General features: G+C 39.4%; 1 protein-coding gene across 1 annotated transcript; it reads left to right on the forward strand.

Annotated features, from left to right (window-relative positions):
- The first annotated feature begins 1667 nt into the window (after positions 1 to 1667).
- On the forward strand, positions 1668 to 9792 carry gpr37a (G protein-coupled receptor 37a). Its single transcript, XM_036575462.1, is given in 3 exon segments — positions 1668 to 2875; positions 8351 to 8686; positions 8688 to 9792. Coding segments are annotated over 3 exon segments (1728 nt in total). The 5' UTR covers positions 1668 to 1969; the 3' UTR covers positions 9174 to 9792.
- The last annotated feature ends 13998 nt before the right edge of the window (positions 9793 to 23790 follow it).

Below are 23790 nucleotides of genomic sequence, written 5' to 3' on the forward strand. Positions count from 1 at the left end.
CCTTTGTTTGACTAGGCTGCATCTCTTGTTGTCAGTTAAGAATTTGCAAATGTGTCTAGTATTATGTGTCTCACATGGTGATCCAAAAAGCCTTTAACAATGTTCTATATGTATTTATCCAGGGTGAGGCCACCATGATTTGCCCAGTAGACATTAACTGAATAATATTGCTGCAATTTTGTCTAAAAATGGTGAATTTTCTTTAAATTGCAGCTGATAGTTTGCACTTTTGTTCATTTGATCACACAATTGTGTCATTGCAAATCCCAAATAATGTAGGATCCCAAACAGTTTACATTTTTTAGTCTTTACCAGCTCCTAACACCTGAACCAAGCAATCTGCTTGAGGGTCCCCAAAGCCTTTCTTACTGTCTGTCTGTCTTTTTTTTATTCTAGAAATGTTTAAAGCATGGCCTCAGAAGTATGACATCTGACAGTGCAGTGCTGTGTCCTTCAGCCTCACTGATGTGCAAAAGTGTTTACACATTTCTCCTCCAGTGTATGCGGTAGAGAAACTGGGCTCTTTTTGAGGGTCTCTGAGCACTGGGTTAGGTAACACTGATAGAGAGTACATATTACTTTTCAGCTGTTTTCTGTAAAGCATTTTGTAAGCTTTTTAAAAAATGTATTTCGACACTAAAGTTACTGTCCACTCATTCAAGCTCTCATCTTATTTCTCAATATATTAATCCTGAAGTATATAAATAACAATTGAAGTTTTATTCCAAAATGCTGTCAATTTGTCACAAATTTGAATACAGCAAGTTTAAAAAAAAACAAAAAAACGCTGACGTCTAATAGAAAACACATTTTTATTTCTCTAATAAATGTGGTATTAATCACAATATAGCACTTATATTTCTCGTATGTGTGAAGCCCACTCCCAACAATGTATAAATCATGGAAAAACAAGTTGTTGAAAGTGGTCTACCCTGCAGAAAAAAACAGAAACCATTGTGCATGTGTTATGGCTTTTTGAATGGGTTCAATATCACAATGTAAAAGATCCTGATAGTTTAACAAGTGACCAATTCTAAATGCATTTGATGGTTTCCTAATGGGATCTAAAGGTCTTCTATAGGAAACTAGTGGTTTCTCTTGGAAACCATTAAGCCAATTCCCATTAGAAGGCAAAACCATTAGGTTTAAATCTTAATGGTTTCTAATGGTCCTTTTACAGCAGGGTATAATGTATTTTGACAAAACCCTTAAATTACCAAGCATCAAGGACATAAAAAGTTCTAATACATATTATAATATTCTAATATGTATTCTAATACATATTATAATAAAATACAGATTGATCTTTTTTCTATGATGTTTCTGTTTTGTCCATGCAGGGATAAGAAGTGGGCACTGCGCTTATATGCGAATGTATTTTAGGTACATCGTGTTTCGCTCCACACTAAAATACATTAATGGTCATTTTCATGCATTGCAGTTTTTATAAACAGACTGTAGGTTTACGCCACCGGGTAAGACGTTGGTGCAGCCAGCTGTTGGGTGAGTGACTGTCCGAGTTCAGACCCTGTCATAATGCATCCTTTTCCACAGAGAGGCGCTCTTTGCTCAGGTGGCTCTGTGTCCAGCAGGCGCCTCCCTGAGAGCCCCATCAGGAGCTTGAGGAGCCCGAGCCAGTGTCCAGCTTCACTGCTCCATCACTCTGCTGGGAGCTGCACAGCAGGAAATGTGGACTGCGGAAGAAAGAGCAGTGAATCCCTCCGGGCTGTGAGGACGTGCTGAGCTGGAGTTTTTATTAGCGGAAAGCTTTTCTATCTGTTCTACCCGTTGATTAACTGTAAGTCATGTTCGGACAGTTCTCCTGGACCTACTCGGTGGAGCCTGCTCACCCCGGCTGTAGTACCAGGGCAGCGGGAACAATGCCTTGAACTTGGAAATCTCTCTACAACTTGATGGATGTGTAGAAGTGGGATTCTGACTATGGTCTGAACGAACAGCTGAGGGAAACATGGGAGTGCAGCAGCTGAAGCGGTTGTTTTGTCTGCTGGTGTGTTGTGAACTTTCCTCAGTTGTAAACGGTCGCAGTTCGGACTGGAGAAATTATGAACTCAACCTCGCGGGTAACGTGGACAGGACTAACGCTGAGCTCTTGGCTTCCAGCAGAGTCTCCAACAGCGTGGACATGAGAGATGAGGGACAATCTGGGGGCACTTTGTCGTTTACCGTGGCCAGGACTTTGGGGCAAAACGGCAGTGCCAGGTCTAATAACGAGCGAGTGAATGTTACAGGTGTGGACAGGGCCGTTAGACCTGCTAGGCACCTCCACACCAGACTGTCCGCCAGCCATCCACCCCGGGGAAGACCCCCCTCAGAGCCTAGTCTACCTCACCGACACAAAAGAGGGACGAGGAGTAGCAGCCAGGCCACAGAACACCCTGAGCCATCACCGTCAGTGGACCTCAGCGATGCCCCCAAGTTGGAAACCCTCCCTAAGCCTTTAGCCCAGAACCAGTCCACTGAGCCTCCCTTTGACTTCACTCTAGACAGGGGTTTGTTCACTGTGCCCGAGAGCGACTACGAACACTTCACCCCATTCGTCCCCATTAACACTCGGCCAAAGCCCCCCGCGGTCAAGAACCCGTTTTATCCGCTCACAAGTGAATCGTACGGGGCGTACGCCATCACATGTATCTCCGTGATCGTCTTCACAGTGGGGATCATCGGAAACATAGCAATCATGTGCATAGTGTGCCATAATTACTACATGCGCAGCATCTCCAACTCCCTGCTCGCCAACCTGGCCCTGTGGGACTTCCTCATCGTCTTTTTCTGCCTGCCGTTGGTGACATTCCACGAGCTCACGAAGGACTGGCTGCTCGGAGAGTTCTCCTGCAAAATAGTACCCTATATTGAGGTAAACGCGTAGCCTACATTGTGAAGTTGTGTCATATGCAGTGCTGTGGAGGATTACTTGGTCAAAATCCCGCCTACAACGTCAACATAACATAAATCATCCCAAAAGAGCAGAACAAGAAAGTTATCTAGATCTAGACACGTACCGATGTTCAGTAACAAGGTATACCACGATGTCACATACACGGTATTGTTACCGTGGATCTGAAATATCGTCACCTTATGATGTTTTTACAGCTGTTTATTGAGTTGTTCTAAGCACAGCCCACGAGATGAAACACTCAACGTACCATCTAGACAAGGGGTGTCAAACTCAACCACTAAAAGGGCCATATTAAAACATCCCAACAAATCCGTGGGCCAACTGTCTTTTTATTTCTATTTAAAAATTTCCCATGACCCCAACTGGCCATTGTTTATTCAAAATATGCCAAAACTACAAAGGCAGAAAATAGGCATTGAATACTTGAACGATTCAAAAGTAATTTGAAATGAAAAGAAATTGTTTTATGTAAAACAGTAGACTACATTAGCTGCAGATAACTTAAACCTTTTGAAATGTCTGCAGTGTACAGTAGGTTTTTAAAAACCCATTTGCTTGAACTACGTTGCAGTGCATGCTGGGAACTGTAGTGCAGCTCTTGGTGAAATGGGCTAATAATAGAGAATTAAAATAATTTTGCGGGCCAAATAGAATTGTGCCACAGCCCTGACTTGGCCTGTGTGTGTTTGACACATGGGATCTGGAGTACAGAGGGCCTATAGACCACCTAGCCCCAAAAAATAAGAAAAAGCACCTAAGGGATTAATGAAGACTGCTGTGCTGTTATACAAAGTGCCATCAATAAAGTCTTTTATGACATTCAGAAGACAACATTTATGTACATTTATGATCTTTATACATTTTTTTTTTATTTTTCTTAATACAATATTGTGATGTCATAAACTGTAATATAAGGTTAGATAATTGTTGTGATATTCATTTTTTGTACTGGCATATGTTTATGTAGAACTTTTTCTGAGACGGGTGATGTTCCACGATGGCAGAATTATATATAAATTGAGAAACTAGATTGTGTTAAAGTGTAACTTTCAGGCAGGTTTCTCTCAGGGAAAATTGTGCTTGCCCAGCAGAATCTTTCAGATAGGTGTAGTCTTTGTATGGTGTGTTTTTAAAGCTATACTCGTTTTTAATGTAATACTTTAAAGTCTTTTAAAAGACAAAATGCACATTTTTAATTGAAATTTTTTAAAAATCTTGTCTGGAGAGCAGTTGAGGCTTATTGTTTAAGACAGAGTTTGTATGGTGCCTATAGGTTTCTATGCCTTCATGGAGATAATGTGTATATGGTCTTCTCTGTCTTCACCTGATTATCATCATCACATTTTCTTTTTCTTTTGTTTAAGAAAAGAAAACTGGCCGACTACACACTTAATAAGGCAGGTGTGGCTGCTTTGAAAAAGGCCTTCAGAAAGTGCTGTAGTATCTTGTCTCAGTTGGTGTATGGTGAGAGGGGTGTGTCTCTCACAGACACAAAGAGACATGGGCATTGCCTGGGGGCAGAATTAAGACTGGATCATGCGCTGCAGAGGGACTGTGCCGACTGGTGTTGAAGTGCTGCTTTAAATCTTTTAAACCAGACTCTACACCTACTGCACAGCTTTGATTCAGAGCACGCTGCTAAACTGTAGTAGTATAAGCATTTCTGTTACCTTAGTGATGAATGATGAGGCCATGGTTAATGGGTTAAGTGTAGTTTAGGTTGATGCAGCACATGCAATTTAGTTATTCTTGTTGGTGTTGTGTCTCAGTGTTGCCCCTCCTCTCCAATAGGATTGTCTGATCTAAGAGCTTGGTACATTAATCCGCTCTTAAAGTGCCACTCTAAGCTGAGAATGTCCAGCTATTGATTGTTTAGAATTACCAAGCTCTATCTCAGCAGTAGACAGTAATTATATCCGCACAGATTTGCATGAGGGTTTTTTGTTATGGAAGTATATATTTAATTCTTGGGCAGAGTTTTTCCTGACAAATTGCAGATGAGCTAAAGGCTAATTCTCCTTTATTGCTTACAAACATTAACATACCGAGCAGTGACACGTGCAATTTCTGTAATGGCAGAGTGAGGAGCTCGCTGCTTCGCTATGTAAAGAAGATGATGACTGTGTTCTGTCGTCATGCTAAAGAGGGCTCTAATCATGTAATTAATTAGGGATGATTAGAGGGGGTGCTTGGGGACATTAGTGCAATAGACAAAGCTCATTCAGCCCTGAAAAATCTGCTTTCACGCCTGTAGAGGTTACTCTCCAAAGCCAAGTCATTAGAATAGACGTACTACAATGACAGAGTCTCGCTTACTCTGCCTGTCTGTCTGTCTGTCTGTCTTTCTGTTGTTCTATTTATTGGTCTATCTATCTGTATGGATCATTCTACTGAAGTGGTTCAAAGAGTTGAAAACACATTTTGGACCTTTAACTGACTTTGGCTTAAGCCCCAAATCCTTCTGCTTTGAGTGACCCTATACCTTAATTCTGTTTATTTTATTAAATAAAGAATTGAAAATTCCATTTTATCACTAGCAATACTATAATAATGCTCCCAAAACTTTACTAAATGTTTTGGTAATTACTGTTTAGGTAGTGTTTGTTTCAGTAGTGACAATTCTAGCTAATTTTAGGCAGAACTTAAAAACGCTATCAGACACAGCTCTGAATAGTTGTACACTCATAAAGTCATAATATTTTTCATTGAAATAGAAAGAAGTCTCACTTCCTGCTCTAACGTGCAGGGGTGTGGTGCAGGGGGTAGCGCTGTTCCTTCACAACAAGACGGGCCTGGGTTCAATTCCCTTTGAACTAATTTGGCAGATACATCCATATATCTATCATTCTATCTGTCTGTCTATCATTCTGTCTGTCTGTCAGTCAAGCTATCTATCATTTTGTAAATCTATTGTTCTCTCTCTATCGTTCTTTCTTTTGACCTATCTAGCTATCCATCTGTTACTGATGCACCAAATATGTATATGGATTCTGTTTTCTTTGTAGCTAAATTGACTAATAACTGATTTTTGCTTGATCTCTATTTGCATTTTTATAACCAGAAACTCATGCTTTGTGGTATAAATGAGCTCATGAAACAGCAGAATAGATAAATAGATAAATAACACACTTCCAGTGCATTCTGCTGGCCAAAGTTGCAATATAAATAACATATTTTCTCTTCTACTTATTATAAAACCTGTAAACAAAAAATTAGTTGTTAATTAGTAGTTTAAATAAAGTGCTACACTGAAAGTAAGAGGCAACTGACTATAGTGTGTGGTTTTTGGAGTAGATTTAGTAGCAGCATTCAAATTCGGCACGAGTGCACTCATCTCACTCACTCACCTGACTCAGATCGGCCAAAATCAAAATAATAAATTGGCCAATTGCATGTTTGGAGAACAAAAACTGCCAAATCTAATTGCAATGTTGACGATTATTCAGAAGATAATTCAAATTGTTATTGTACAGTGGCTGTTCTATGCCACTACCCTAAATGTAGTAATATTTATAATGATTTTACTGCATTTGTAACTGTTTGTAAGTAAATGTTATATTTTGCTATAATTCTACTCTCAAATTCTACATTTTATAAATGTGTTTATATCAGTATCAACAGATATATTACATGAAAAGATCTGTATCGACCCACGATTCCAATAGGACTACATCTCTACTATTCATCCATCCATCCATTTATCCATCTTTTTTCCTTGCATTCCTCCTTTGGTTCATTCTTTTCTTTTTTCCTTCTTTCTTTCTTGCTCCCTTGCTCTTTCTCTGTTCAGAGAAACAGATTAAGACATGGCCCCAAAAGTACATCTGACAGTGCACTGCTGAATCCTACAGCTCCACTGCTCGTGTGCAAAAACTCAGTGTTTATACCTTCTTCCTCCAGAGCACATATGGAAGAAGTCATTGTGATGGGTCTTCTGGGAATCGTATAGAGACTGGAGGGATGGTTCACACAGAAATGCAGTTTGTCATCAGCAGTTAACAAGCCTAGTACGCCACTGTCTCCAGATCATGTTTGTTTTTAGGTGGTCAAACGTGGAAGGTCAGCTTTGTGAAAAACAAGTGGCTTGAGGCAGAGGCGAGATCAAGAGGCAAGACATATTTGAGGGAGGAGAAATCCCAACATTGCAGTGTTTTTAGGTCATTCTGGTTTGTTCATACATTTTAACTCACAATAGAAAATATAAAGGATGGAGTGGTTAATTGGAAGCATGTGGATGTGCAGTATGTAATGATGTGAGTCTGTGCTAAGGCCATTGTTATTGGAGCTGCAGGAGAAAGAGTTAGATGTTCTCAGACTGCTTTTCTCCTACACACCTCTTGTCATCTGTAGTAAAATATTGGTCTGTATCCAGTAAATCTGTTCCAAGCTGTGTTTATTTATAGCGGTCACTTCATTTTTGTCTCTGCAGATTGGGGGTGTGAAGGTGAAAATTTAGTCCGAGCTCTACTAGAGTTGTGCTGGAAGTTCATTTGAAGAAAAGAACTAGCAACAGATTATGTCCTGAAGTGAAATACTTCTGTATAACTTGTAATTTTCACCAAACACTCAATAATGATCAGCTTCTATTTTATTTTCTGTCTCTTTAGAATCAGAATCTCTTTATGACTCTTAACAGGTGCAAATGTGTGAGGATTCTGAGAGTTGTTTGGGGTGATGAGATGTAAGAATCAGTTTTGTTTCCCCAAAACAACTTTAAATGGATGGTTCTTTAAAGAACAGTTTTTGTAAATGAGATGTGCAAGCATGAAGAACCCTCTTAACTTTTAAAGAACCTCCACATAATGTGTCAGTTTTTGTCCTACAACCATATTCCCAAGCCAACTTGGGAAACTTTTTGTTTCAGAATGTACCATAATTCATTTAATAATGTGTGTTTTCTAAACGTGATCATTCATTATACACTCAATTGCCACTTTATTAGGTGCACAGCCTTTTATTCACACCTGTTGTCCATTCTATCAGATACAGCTACCATATAGGTGCCCTTGTTGATCTACAATTAGATTGTAGATTGTAGTCTCTGCATAATTTGTTACTCCCCTTTCAACATGTTTTTCAATGGTCAGAAATACCACAGGAACCCTGCAGGACCACCACAGAGCAGGTATTATTTGGCAGGTGAATCGTTCTCAGCACTGCAGTGACTCTGACATGGTAGTGGCGTATTATTACATGTTGAACTGGTGTGAGTGTATCAGACACAGCACTAAGTAAAGGGGGGAGCTAACAAATTATGCGGAGAAACAGTGGACTGTAATCTGTAATAGTAGAAATACAAGATGCACCTATATAGTAATTGGAGCTGATAAAATAGACAATAAGAGTAGGTAAAAGGGAGGTGTACCTAAAACAGTGGCCAGTGAGTGTGTACATGCATTCTTTTACTTCATATTTCATTTCTTTGCATTTCAGGTGGCTTCCTTAGGTGTAACTACTTTCACACTTTGCGCCTTGTGTATCGACCGTTTCCGTGCAGCCTCCAACGTGCAGATGTACTATGAGATGATTGAGAACTGTGCCTCCACTGCAGCAAAACTCGCTGTCATTTGGATTGGAGCTCTGCTTCTCGCGCTGCCTGAGCTGTTGATCCACCAGCTGGTGAAAGAGGAGCGTGAGCCCCCTGAGGTGACCCCTTGCGAGCGCTGCGTGGTCCGTATCTCCACCGCACTTCCAGACACCCTCTATGTGTTGGGCCTCACGTACAACGGCGCCCGCCTCTGGTGGTACTTTGGCTGCTATTTCTGCCTTCCCTACCATCTTCACCATCATCAGCTCGGTGGTGACTGCCCAGAAGATCCGTAAGGCAGAGCGGGTCAGCGTGAGAGGGAACCGCAAGCAGATCCAGCTGGAGAGCCAGATGAACTGCATGGTGGTGGCGCTGGCCATACTGTACGGCTTCTGCGCCATCCCCGAAAACATCTGCAACATCATGTCCGTGTACATGGCTGCAGGAGTGCCACGTCGCACCTTGGACATCCTGCACTTGGTCAGTCAGATGCTACTGTTCTGCAAGTCCGCGGTCACTCCAGTGCTGCTCCTGGCCCTGTGCAGACCCTTTGGCAGGGCCTTCCTGGATTGCTGCTGCTGCTGCTGGGAGGAGTGCGGCCCTCCGAAGTCCTCCACTGCCACCAGTGATGATAATGAGCATGAGTGCACCACCGAGCTGGAGCTTTCACCCTTCAGCACCATGCGCAGAGAAACGTCTACCTACACAGCCGTGGGCACACACTGCTAGGGCACTTTATCCTACCAATGCCCTATACAACATCCCACCCATAGGGCACTTTATAAAGGGCTCCGATTCACTGAACAAACTAAGTGAGACAGCTTGTTTGCATGTGCTGCCTCACTTTGAGCTATAAATGATGCAGCTCCTTTTTGGGGGATACACTGTAAACACATTATCTTTTGATTATAGGGGCAAAGAGCCAGGACAGAAGGTGTTACAGTTGTAACTGTCCGCTGCTGTTTACAGAAGAAAATCATATGCATTATCTGTAGTTTAAATTGAGTTCATAGTGATTGTGAATTAACTCACTGTTATTTTTTTCTTTTTGCACAGTTGTCTTAAACCTTTTTGCCCCTTTTTGTTTTAAATTGAACGTTTACATATTTCCAGCATACAATAGTATTTTGCAGGTAAGTAGGATAGTAGTGAGTATTTTGAGTCGTACTGGAAAACAGTGATTCTTATGAATCAGTAAGTTAAGTTAAGCCTGGCTCCCTTGCTATGTAAGTATTATGTTTACTCTGTATTTGTTAGCAGAAAATGATATCTTGCACTTCAGTTGTTATTGTAAAGCACTGAAGAAGCTGTTTTAGCTAAATAAATGTCACTTTAATAAAAAAAGAGGTCAACTGAAAAGTTTTGTTTAAAATATATGACAAGTACTGTGCAAAAGTCAGAAACCAGGATTTCATTTTCAGTCAAACAGCCATTAAGTACATGTTATGAATTTTCGATGTCAGTAAAAGCTGAAAACATATTTAACAGAAAATTGTGCAGAAGCTTCAAAAACTAATCACGTATTTTTTAAGTATGCAGTGTGGCCTTTGCTTTTATTTGCAGCTTCCATTCTTTTCAGGAGGCTTGTTTTCAGTTTTACAAAGAAATCTGTTGCTTTGTTAGCTTCTTTGAGATGGTAACAGTTTTGGTGGTCTGTCAGGTCTTGAATTAAATTGTTGGCAGTCTTATTTTCATCATATATTTTAATCTATTTTTGAAAACTTTTGTATTTTTGCTTATTTTCCTTTGACTTTCCCCTTCTTTATGCAGGTGGATTATCTTATATCTGTTCTTCTCTGAATATCTCCTGATAATGAATAAGTTGTACTCAATGGACATTTTGACTGGAAAATAAATGAAGGGAGGGTCTCTGACTTTTGTGCAGTACTATATGTGGTAATAGAATTTCTTGGAGAGGACATCTCACTTACTGCCTTAACTGGGCCAAACAGAAACATGAGAAATCCAGGTGTGTTTGGTATGTTTTGCTTTGTGATGTCTTTCTTGCTTGTCACGTACTGTTGTTTCCCAAGGCTGGAAGGCTGGAAGATTCACTCTTGGTGAAGGCGTTGGTCAACTGGCCTGCGTGACATCAACAGCATACAGTATTTAGCGAGTGCACACAGAGGCTATTGTCTTAAGCTGGTTGCCAGAGCAACATCAGACATCCATAATGAAAAGGTCTGTGTGATGTCACTGGCAGCCATGTATAAGGAGCTTGGCAGTGTGAGGAAAGATGTAGGAAGCCTTTTTTGGTGAACTGGACAGCTGGAGTTGGGTAATTACAGTCTGTACTCAGGATGTTTGCCTCAGAGGAACCGTTTGACTTCTTTTCAGTTTGACTTTTCAGGCAGCTCTGCTTAGGCTTGCTGGATGAACAACTCATGCTGGTACAATTTGTTCAGGGGATAACTGCAAAGTCTGTTCATTCTGTTTTCTGATTATCTGGTTATGGTCTGTATATCGAACCATAATGCCTCATGATACAAAGCGTGTTTCTTAACCCCACTGCTGGGGACACACTGCCCTGCACAGTTTTAGCACACTTTATCCGGCTCTTCAATTGATTATAAAGCCCTTGATGAGTTGGATCAGATGTGCTGGAGCAGTAAATACTTGAAACTGTGCAGGGCGGTGGTTGCACAGGAGCAGGATTAAGAAACCCTGGTATAGAGTGATGAGAGCTGTGTACTGTAAGCTTGCTGACAGCCTTTGTTGTGCAGCCCAATGATGCCTTTGGGCTGTTTGAATAATGAAACCGCATGGTGCTGTAGATTCCCTTCAGACTAACAGTGACATACATTGATGGAACTGTGCTAAACAGGTAATTATCTCTCACTATAGGGAACAAAAGATACTGTCATGGCAACACCAGTTTATAGAGAAGCATGTAGCAAACAACTCAGACAATGCATTTGGTTTGCAATGCTTGAAGATGTATAATTGCACAGAATAGAATACACCAATAACACAAACTGCTCACTAATTGATCAGGAGTGCTCTACATTTACCTTCAGTGGTTATATGAGATTCAGTCTTGTCTCTGTGATCCTAAGGCATTTTGTCAGTGTCCACTGAAGACATTTTCTAGCATTTTAATGCTTGCAGTATCATTTAAACCCACATACCTTTTTGATGCATGATTCATCAACTCAGATTAACAACAGCCCTATTAGATGGTACATGTAATGTAATAATTAATCAGTGAAAAGCTCTCTTTGCCATTATTTTCCACTACTGGAGTTGTTAGGTCAGTGGAACATTATTTGGAATCTGTTATGTAATTACAGTTGGGTATGGTTTCATAAACTGTAAATAAGGAAAAGTAATTAGCCAATAATTCAATTTTCTAGCTTCTGTTTTGTTCTAATCACAGTTCGTATTTTGGCTACAGCTGTAGTGTTTGAATGAGTACTGAAATACTTTCAGAGTTTAAATACAACAAACATAATGGTTATAATAAATAAAAACAGATTAAGAATGTCAGACATGTAATTTTTATTTCATAGGAAATCATTAGGCCTTCAGAGAACAGGGCCTTCCCATCAGATATGCAAATGAGAAATAACTATAGGTGGTCACCCAGCGCCTGTTCATCAGTTATGAGCGCCAGTGAGCTGCATACTCATCATGGCTGTCCAGTCTCAGTGTGCTGTATAATCTGAAATATCTGATTTGAGTGGATTCCATCCTGACCGGATAGAGAGTGTATTGTCTTGTGTTTGTCTTTGTGGGATTGTTCCTCATTTCTAGGTCACTGCCTGTGATGAACGCTTGAATGCCTTAATGAGTTTGAAAGCACTGAGAACTCTCCCCTTCATGGTGAGGGGCTCGCTTATTGTTTCACACACACTGTATGCACAATGTGGCTGCTTCTTCATACTTCGTCTGTGAACGGGTACGGTAGAACTCTTGGTGCTGCCAGTTTTTTTTCCTTTCTCTTTCTAATGAATGCATGAAAGACGCTTTGTGAATGTTTATACTTTCATCAAACGCCCTTTGATGGGCTTAATTGAGCTATCTCAATATTCAAATACCACTAAACAAAAGAACACCCCTCACGCAAAGGCACGCCCCTTTACAATGTCATTTGTGTGCACTGACTATTCACTGAGACAATGCTATAATTTATGCATACCTTTCTGGCAGTTGGAAATTGTGTTCAGACATATTGGAGTTGATGGGTTCAGCCATTTTTAAAGAACACTTATGCTGACATAGGGGGTTCATGGTGAGCCAAATCCTCTATCAGATTGATGATTTTAATTATAAGAAACATTTATCATTGCCCCAGACAGGACAATCTTACCACGGCTTAATACAGTGTCTAAGGCCATTAGAAATATAGGGACACCACAGCATAAATATTGTTGAATTAAAAATAGCTATTTCCTTTGGCTACGCTGTGTGAGATTAGCTAGGAATATTTTTCAGTAATGTTTAGAATCGGGATTTAAACTTGACATACTTAAGAAACATCCAGGCTTGCTTTTGAAGGACAATGCTTTGAATTATCTTTCATTTATTTTCATTTTTTAAGCTGCACCTTGTCACCTTGTACACTGTTCAACAGCAGGGGGAGAGGAACGTGGCCAGCTGTTCTTGGCTTCCTGTGAGAAAGCAGCAGATTCTCAGCCAAGGCCACAGTATGGTATTGCTACAACTGAGTGGACCTTCAGAATAAGCAGCAGACTCTATCTCATTCTACAATATTCAAAATATAACTTTGAAATTTGGTTTCACCCTCAAATGTTAAACATATTTGTAGCGAAACAGTATTTTATACATCAGCAGTCTGGAGTAAAATCTGCATCCATTTGATGGAAGTGATTCCTTAAAGCAAATGTATGGCAAAAAATCACATTTACACACTTTTTCCCTTGCCCTGATCGTAGTCAATCAGCCAAGATATGTAAGGCATTTTTTATGTGCAAAGGTCACTTCCTTTGTTTGGCACTGTAGCTACAAGATTTGTATAGATAGCGAGTAACAGAGACTTACATAGGCCAATTAGCATCATGAAAACTGCACGTCTTCATCACACACTTGCTTCAAATGGTGTAAATTGTAATACAGATTGACTTGCTTATGTGGTTTCTGACACTGTATGACACACTGTTATCTATAAAAGTGCATCACTTTTCTAAAAACAATAGCAGGAGCATATTGAAGTGTGAATTTTCCCCGTCCATTTTAACACCAAACAGTACAAAGCGCAAAAATAAAAAAGCCAACTATAGACACCAAACATGGGCTTTTCTGAACTAATCATTCCATTTGGTATATGGAGAAAATTGTGTAACTTTTATTGTTTACCAAATTATTGATTGAAGGCCTGATGCTACTGTCTCTAGCAACTGTGCAATCCACATTTTAATAAAACTCAGTAATAGCTGTGATTCATCTACTCCTCTCAATAATGTATGCTTCATTAGTAATTAATTTGTGAAAAGCCTTGATTTATCTTCAGTAATTGGTCTCAGTAACAAATGTTTCTAATTTAAAACCTATTCATATTAACATTGACTCATACACTCCTGTTGTCCATGAAATCATCTCACATATTTCACTCTCCATCCTTTCAGTGATGTTTTCAGCAGAGTATTGGACACTGTGGGATTTAATGCCCACTAGCTGTATGATGCAATCAAACAGTGTTAAGAAAGAAAGATTAATAAACTACTCTTCTCTTTCTGTCCACCTCAAACAACTTTTAGGACAAACTGGAAATACTGAATTGAAGCTATTTCAGTAAAATAGAAAGGCTTAAAATCAGCACAGGGAGCAATGAGAGCAGTTGCTATAGCTATTACACACAGCAGAAAGAACCTTTCCTCTCACAGGAACTGCTCTTTTGTTCTTTAGTAATGAAACTGGGTATAACTCTACCGGCTGGCGCTCTCACCAGCGACCAAATCTTCCGGTTGTCCGGTCACTGGACCACTCGGCACCATGAAAAACAACCTGAACTAATCAAAAGGCTGGTATCCCCCAAAATCACACTGATCCAGACTTAGGGTTTATGTGTCAGTGACTGCCCTTGGTTTATTTTTGTAGCTGGAAGATGAATTTTTTCTCTCTCAACATCAAATATGCTGTCATTTTGCATGCTTTAATGTAGCAATCCACCTTCACAACTGAGTAAATTGGATTGGAAGCCCTGACCACCCCAAACCTCTTTCTTAGTGTCAAAGCTTAAAGAAAACTACTGTCACCTGTGCCAGAGGAGGCACCTATACACCACGATTAAATGTCAGATCAGCAGAGCAGACTGACAGTAAATGTTCTCTATTAAATAATATGTCACGTGGGTCTGGAGTGCACTGCACACCAATCAAACATATGAGTCACAACTGTCCAGGTTGTTTTTAGTGGTGCTGAATGGGTAGAAGCTTGGTCACTGGTCAGAAAAATGTGGAATATGGGCCATTTAATTATGCAGAGGTTCTTTAAATTTTAAAAAGGTTCTTCACACTCACACATATCATTCACAAAATGGTCCTTTAAACAACCATCAACTGAATGTTTTTTAGGGAACTTAGATTAGTACTATAACACTGCAGGTTCAGTATGGGAAATGAAAGTCGTAGCTAATGTTTTTACCTGTTGTGATTCATGTTTGATAAGTGTGCAGGTCCACTTTCAGACCCGCAGGGAAATTTGCTTTAATATAGAACACTGCATTAAAGGTTCTACCAATTAATGGCCCATATTCTACATTTTCTTGAGTCCACTAATAATGTTTGTGTCGTTTTATGTACCCAAGATAATCATAATTCATTTTGCATGACTATTTTCTGACCTCTTTTTATCCCTTAGAAGTGAACTGGCTGTTTTTGTTACTGTGTCTTGATGGCTGATATGTGTAAATGGTCTGTGTTCTGATTGGCCACTCTGTGATGTGCCTCATTCAGTCCTGTCTGAATTTCAGTGTGAATGGGTGGAGCTAAACTGCTGTAGGATGAATAGGTGGATTTATGTAATTACATTGGTATTTGTGACATCACAAAAATGAATTCATAACAGGTTTGGTTTCCATATATGGACTTTGTGGACTGGGGAGTAAACGGTATATCTTGAAATTTTAACACTGTTCACACATTACATCAAACTGTTTTATATAAAAAAAAAACAGTGAAATTTGGTGGTCTAAGATACGGACCATTCAAAGGTTTTCCTGAAACTGTACATCAAAGCCAAGAACTCTTTAGGAACCTTTATTTTTAAGAATACAGGTGAATAGCTGCACAACATTAATATGGATGTGTATTTTGGTGTTGAAGTAACTGCTGCCTGTATGCTGGTTGAGGGCCTGAAGGTGATGTTAGGCAGAGTTCTCAGCATTCTGCAGCACAATAACAGCACTGACTGGGAACCATAAACAATCTCTGCATTGTGTCACTCTCTCTGTGTATGTTTCTGTGTGGGAAAGAATTCTGCTGAAGCCGTGTCAGGGGCTGTCTACTCTGGATTTGATTTCAACTGTTATAGTGTACAATAACACCATGTTTTATGGAAAACTGACATATTCAAAATTAGTATGAAAGCCTAATGCATGCAAGTCAATTCATATTGCTTTGAAATGTTCTCAAAATATTGTTCTGGTGGCCAAACATTGTCTTTAATTTACTAAAAAATCATGGTGGAAGAACTTTGCTGAGTTCTCATTTGTACAAAGGGAACTGTTTGCGTCATTGTGGCGCTTGGGGTCAAGAGGGAACAATCACAGTCCTGTGTGGGCCTTTTTATGGCATGTGGGAGGTGGCAAAGCAGGCACCAGTGGCTTGTAACTCAGTAGTCACAAAGAAACTGAAATCAAGCGACTGGCCAAACTGAACTGCTCTGCCTCACACTGAGCAAAGTCTGACCCATGAAGGCCAAAAAAAAAAAAAGATAAAGAAAACACAGCATACAGCACCTACTCTTCTTCCCAGACAGATTTCTAGCCATATCTCAAAGTTACCAGAGTTACTAAAGGTAAATCGCCATTATTAGTCACTACAAGAGTTGATGTCCTTACTGAATGACCGACTGACTGACTGATGTCCATTGTTCAAACATGCATGCACTAGCTTTGCCTGAGACAAACAGCAGGTGGCGCTACACATTATAAAATGTGGCCCTCAACAAGTAATGAAAGAAAGCGTAAACTCATTCCTTGAAATACATCATGGGCCTTACAGTGACAATAACTTAATAATGGGTAAAATAACACAGCACTACTTCAGTTTTAGCTTGGGCTGTGTCTGGCTTCAGTTTTAATTATCCTATATCTTGCTGTGTAAGCAGTCTTATTTACCTGACACAGGCACCAAACTACAATATTTCTAGATTTCGGTGGTGACAATTCTTAAGGTTACACACTTTTTTTTCAGAATTTGGGTCACATTTACTTCAAAACAATGGGATTGAACTGCTCCCCATGTGGGCATGAGGGACAGAGATGCAGCCTCACTTCCTGCTCTGAAGTGCAGGGGTGTGGCTAAAATAAAGCTCTGGCTATTGTTAGAAATTCGGCAAGAAGAGTCAGGAGACTGGAGCTTCGGTGTTGACTGGAGTTTATTTCCACATACAGAGTATGGGTACAGCGTGGTCAATCAACAGTCAATCAGCAGGATCAGAAGTCTAGTCTTATTCACGTGCATGCAGACAATTACGCACGGGCACAGCTTGGTCATCAGTGTGTCACCAGTCTGGTCTGGTCACCAGTCTAGTCTAGTCCAGTCTGCAGTCCAGTCTGATGAATACATGGTCTGACATAGTTTAAGTAGAGATACTGGGGGTCGGGGAGGAAGCAAAGAGGGAGGGGAAGTAGGTGACAATCAAAAGGTTGGGGAAGAAGGGGAAGGGGGTCTGGGGTCAGGGGAGACCCCAGGGGTAAGGTGAGGTTGTTCTCACCTCAGGGGGAACAATACAGATAAAACACCAAAAGGCACACAACTGTAAGACAATACAGCTGACACAACAAAAAGACAACATAGGTTAGAGCATAGAAGAAAGCAAATGTGAAAAGAACTATACTTTCTCTCACTATGGACTGGAAGTCTTTGTGTTTCAATAGTGACATGAAAAATCCTGATAAGACTAAATCTTTCAACCTCACTTTGAAAGAAATCTAAAAGATCTAAAAATTACAAAAAATATCTAAGTATTATTTTTACAAGTTGAAATTTAGGGGTTAGGGTTTGGGACAGAAACCTCCCAATAGAAAATACCCTATGAATGATATTATATATTTTATTAAAAATGTATGTATATATTTGGCTTATTACTATTTCAGTTGGGGTTAAAAAGATCATAACATAATCCTAAGATCTGAATACTTAATGATTGTTTTTTTTTATGTTTATATGTGTGTGTGTGTACAAAAAATTACTTGCCATGCAAGCGACAGCAGTCCTGCAAAACTAAGCTTGCCTAGTCTTGTTTGAAAGAAGGTCACCTAATAGACAAACCTAATACAGACTGCTCTCTCATATCTAGTATGGATCCATCCTTTCACAATTCATTAAAGCAAGACAGTCTGAAGAACCTTCAGAATAAGTCTCAAAAGGTTTCAAAATGGTTTTTAAAGGTCAGTTTATTTCCTGTTGTGAATGATTTCATGGAGTGATGGGCAGGTTTGCTGATTCCTGGGGGCATTTGGAAGATACACACACAGAATCACCTGAAATGCTCCTTCTCCTGCCCTTGTCTCACTGGGGAAAGGACTGTGTGAAGTGGTCAGAGTTAAAGCAAGAGAGTCTGTTCTTGGGATGTGAGGAATAGAAGACCGAAGACTGACCTAAGATTTAACTGCTGTGAAAATATGACCATTTATGATGCATACAAAAAAGCCTGTTTTTTTCGTACTATATCAGATTAAGCTACAAACCTGTCAGAAATTGCATCATGACTACCTTTATTATGATATACTATATGTGAACGCATAGCATTTTGTCACTACAATAAGAAAATCTTGTATCTCTAAAACAACTATAGGAGGATAATGTTCTTAATGACTGCAGTGTGACTAAAAAAAACATTCACTTCTCAAAACTGGTCTATTCATCATGAAGTGTTTACACAATGTAAAGGGCAGCTGGTGTTTTCAAATAACGTAAAAAGATGGAGTTCCTATGTGACGATGTTTGGTAACAGAGTTGAGATTCTTGAGCACACCTGGCCTCTCTATTATTCTCTGATGTCATTGTTACTCTCTGTGGAACTCTCTAACTGTTAGTGGCATTTCATATCTGTGGATATCCACACCTCCCTCAGTGCTGAGCCTGGCCGCACAAAGACCCCGCTCTGGTGTGCCTAATGGAGCCTCTCTGGAACATTCCAGGCCCTCTTCTGTATTGAGCGGACCAGCTGCCTCACATCCCCTCTGAAGCAGTATCAGGGCGGTGGTGAGCAGAAGGTGGAGGAGGAGGAGGGGTCAGACAGCATTCATCTGCGCCAGGCCGTCATTACTTCTGGGCCTGTGACCGGCAAGTGAATTAAATAATTATTGCTCATGCAAGGACTGTGCTAATGAGCTTTCATTCCTGAGCCTTGGGCCAACATTGACTCATGCATGATGGAGTTTAATTATGGCTTTGTGAAGACACACAGAAGAAGTTTTCTAGCCAATATGATGTTTTTTCCTGAAGTGGTCTGCTACTAATAAAGCAGATAATCAAACTTTTTTTCCATAATTTATGATACAGCACATCACATCAATCCAGATGATTTGAACATTCCCTTAAAGAATGTATGCAACATTGAGAGATGCTGAAAAATGGGGAAAATTAAGCCATTGCTTTCCTTCTAAAGGAATTCAACTGACTGACCAGAGGTCATGAGGTTCACTCATATGGCCGTGGGCAGGAGCTGGCAGGCTCCTAAGTCACCTCATGATGACCCATTGCCACTGCCACTGTCACACTGATGAGAGGCCCTTGCTGACAATGACACTGGAGCAAAATAAGCTGGACTATGGGATTCAGGGTACTAAACACAGGAAAAAGAGCACCCTCTGGCCAGCGCTATTTTGGCTGTAAATCATGCTAATAAAGCCAATTTATGTCCTATGACTCTACTCTCCACAGAACCTATCCTGCAGTTATGACTACCCTGCAGTTATTTTTACTGAGACTTTAATCGTGAGATATATGTTGCTCGTTAATTTCAGCCATGACCTCACCATAATGCACTAATACTAACCAATACAGAATGCAGCAAGGGTGCTCCACAGGACCAGAGTTCATCACAATTTGATGTTATCTTGCTTTAACACCTACTAAAGCTTACAAGAAACTGATGAGCTGAATCGGATTTGTCCGAGCAGGAAAACCACCAAACTAGACTGGACTCTGCCTTCCAAGATTGTATGTGGGTCAAGAGTGGAACAAAAGACTGAAGTGATTAATGATATCACAAGGCAAGAGTGCAAATCAAATGCACTCTTTAAAGTGGGGATTAAAATTGACTTTCATCATTGACTTTTTATTGTCAATTTTTTTTTATTTTATATATATATATATATATATATATATAATATATATATATATATATATATTATGGCAAGCCAAACAGGAAATATTTAATGAACATTGATATATATTGAATGAAAGTCGCTGTTGAAGGGTTGAGGATGGCCAAGAAAAACTGTATATCAATAAATGGGCATTAACAAACTCCAGGTGTATATTATATATTTAATATAATATATTCATTTAATATGTTCATTTAATATATATCAATGTTCATTCCATATATATCAAAGTTCATTATATATATCAGTGTTCATTCAATATATATCAAAGTTCATTCCATATATATCAATGTTCATTTAATATATATCAATGTTTGTTCCATATATATCTATCTTTGTTCTACTGAGATATATTGAATGAACATTGATATATATTAAATGAACATTGATATATATTGAATGAACATTGATATATATGGAATGAACATTGATATATATCGAGTGAACATTGATATATATTGAATGAACCTTGATGTACATGGATCGAACATTGAAATGAAAAAATGAATAATATAATTCATAAAATGTTTTGTTTAGACAGAGAGGGACATTTGGGGTTGTGTGTGTTGTAGCCTTGCACCCACATATATATATATATATACACTCATTTTCATGCTGGTGGTCTGCGCTCCGTTAGCATGAGCTATGATGCAACACTGAAAAAATGGTGCTTTGATACATGATTTAAAGGTGCCAGTTGGTTGCACATGAATAAAACGTGTTACATTAACACAGTTTTTGCCCAAAGACGTGAACTGAAAGACAATAATTGTGCTGATGTAAGATGTTTTATTCACATGCAACCAACAGACATGAATAATGTAAATTCAAAGTGACATTTTTCAGTGAATGGTCAGCTACAATGAGCAATTATAACACTTACCTACTTATGTGTTATATGAACATGGAAAACAAAACAAAACATCTTTGTATGACATCTGAGTGCTATGTATATTATATATGTGTGTGTGTGTGTGAGTGTGTGTGTGTGTCGGATGTATGGCTCATGAAATATATAGACATTAAAACCCCTTTTTCCTTACACATGAGAAGTTGTTGGATGTCCCCAAAGGCTCATTTTACTCATCCAGAAATGACTAAAACATACTGATGTGCACACACACACTGTGGGTTCAGGAGGGCTTATAGCCAGAGTGAGTTGCTGACAGATGGTCCTTAAAGTGGGGGTTAAAATGTATGTTACTGGGTCAGTGCTAAAGGGGAACTATGGTCATATCCATAACCCTGACCAAAACATCTCAGAATACAGGCTTTACCATCGGACATAAAGAAAAACCCTCTTCTTTTACAGCATTAAAGAAAAGCACAACCACTGGATCACATTTCTGGAATTAATACTAACATTAATATGATCTGAGAGCAGCTCTTATAACAACGAAGTCCCTTCCTGTACCCTGAAGAAGCATTCTGTCAATGCACAATATCTGCTCTGTGTTCTCTAAATGGGTCATGTGCAATGTGCAATTATGGTTTAGTCTGTTTGCTCTGTTAATCATCTTTTCCAGTTTGGACTTGATTATCAGTCAAGGTGAAACTGAATTCCATCCCTGACAGTTATGTATGAATGTATCAGATACAGAAAGCTATGCATTATCCTTCAGCACTGAAGTTTGCACTTCAATGCAGTTCTTATATTCTTGAAACTCACTTTGGCGCAGGCTTTTCCTGAAGGACAGGAATCAAAGCAAACGTCTGTCACAACAACAACAAGAGCATCACATGAATGTCGTATCTTTGAGGATCACACATAAGCAGAGATGGGTAGAAAATCACTTCCACTTACATGTACTCAAGCACAATTCTGACAGATTAAGGGAAACTTAACTTCACCTCAAGCATATTTGTGAGGAAAGTAATCTACTTTTGACTGTTTACACTTGGTTACTAATTCTTTTTTTTGTTGAATTTAATTCTTTTGGGTTCAGCATCAACACTGCTTTGCTGTTGATCACATTTCAAGCTTTACCAATTTATTTTGGACCAAAAGGATCCCAAAAAGTGATGCACAGAGCCTAAAAAACTTCAGTTACTATGCTGATAGATGCTGGACGCACTACAGTCAATTCGCTTACTTTTGGCCTGATACTTTTTTATGCAAACTAAAGTTAATTTTGGCACTTTTACTCGAACTTGAGTCATTATTTCAATGAAGTTACACTTTTTCTTCAGTATGTGTTAAGGTTACTCTACTCACATCTGCATGTTTGTGGCCACTATTTCTTCTCATGCATTCTTAAGCAATGCTAAGGACAAACCATGTACATATATAAGACACAACTGTACTTCTTATTTTCATCACATTCAGGTCCACTTGAGATTGAACACGACAGTGAAGTCGACAGTGATTCTAAATACTGTTTTATGTTGTATGCAGTCATTAGAATTAGAAAGTTCTGCAAGGCTATTTTTTCCTGAAACCACAGGTGTTATAAATGTCCCTGATCATTTTAAACAATACTGTCTTTACATTGTGTTTGATTCATCAGTACATGTGAATACACTATTGATGTATTCAGGCGCTTTGTTATTAATCTACCACCACTCTTAAAATCGTCCTTCCTGATGTCTTACAGGATTTGACTGAAGACTCTTGCCATTTTCTCAGCACATATCTTGCACGTGTGCTTGTGTGTTTTTATAGACTCACTGTAACAGTTCATGTGTGGCTTTTCATTAATAAAAGCTCTCTTTTGTGTGTCCAGAGGCACTTGTGTCATGCTGCTGTAGGCCGGCCCCTCCACTGAGAAGAGCACTATGCCTGTCACAGACAGTCACTAGGCAGTCTTTTGTTCAGATTCATGCTAATGTGGCATTTTTGTGTCTGTTTAACCGTAAATCAACACCCTGTATAGTGCCCTTTATTGTCGTGGTATGACATAAATGTCAAACTCGCATTTCATTACAGAGAATGCACACACGGTTCTGGTCTTTCTTGTCATTTGACCACAATGGTTTAGCTTAATCTTTCCAAAGCTATCTTAGCTGACCTAATCTGAACTTTAAACATGACCTTCTTGGATTCTTTACACCAGTGGTGGGGAACTCTGACCCTCCTGCACAGTTAATTACCAGATTTAGCAGCTATTTCAGAACAGAGAAATCAGTAAACTGTGACTAGACTCTGGCCCTCAGTTCCCCTAGTCCTGCTTTACGCTATGGTCCTGATTCCAGCCACATTAGGTATATTTCACAAAGACAGTACATCTAGCCTGGAGGAGCAACTCTTTGTTCTGTAATAATGGAATGTGTGGTGTAGAAACCTAGATTATAAAACCTCATCCAGAGGAGACAAACAGTGTAATTGCAAATGACTTGAATTTCACTCGAACAAAGACCATGGAAGATCACGCTTATAATGAATGGAATGGAAATAACACATAAGGCCAGTAGGGTGCTTTGCTGCCATCTACAGTCAACCTGCAGCCCCAATATATTCATTTCATCTGCCATGAGGTCTTAAATAATATCTGTGCACATAGCATGAATAATGGAAAAAGACTAGAATTACAGCAGTAAATGCTGCATTACTGCTTTTATTTGTGACAGTAAAAAAAAGTCTCTCTTAAGGCTTATTCCTCTTTAGTGGTGTTGCAGGTTCATACTGTTGCATCTGGTAATTCTGCAGTTTAATAGCATATTTATACACTCAGTAGCCACTTTATGAGGTAACCTGTTCATTAATGCAAATAGTCTGCTTCTCTAAACTATGGATTATGTGGCTACAGCTCTGCGTTCTGGATAGTGACAACCTGTCAACTTGTTACTATTTTTTGCTGTGTACTCCAGCATATCGGATTTTAAATAAAA

Source organism: Colossoma macropomum, unplaced genomic scaffold (assembly GCF_904425465.1).
Source record: "Colossoma macropomum unplaced genomic scaffold, Colossoma_macropomum, whole genome shotgun sequence".
In the NCBI taxonomy this organism is placed as follows: Eukaryota; Metazoa; Chordata; class Actinopteri; order Characiformes; family Serrasalmidae; genus Colossoma; species Colossoma macropomum.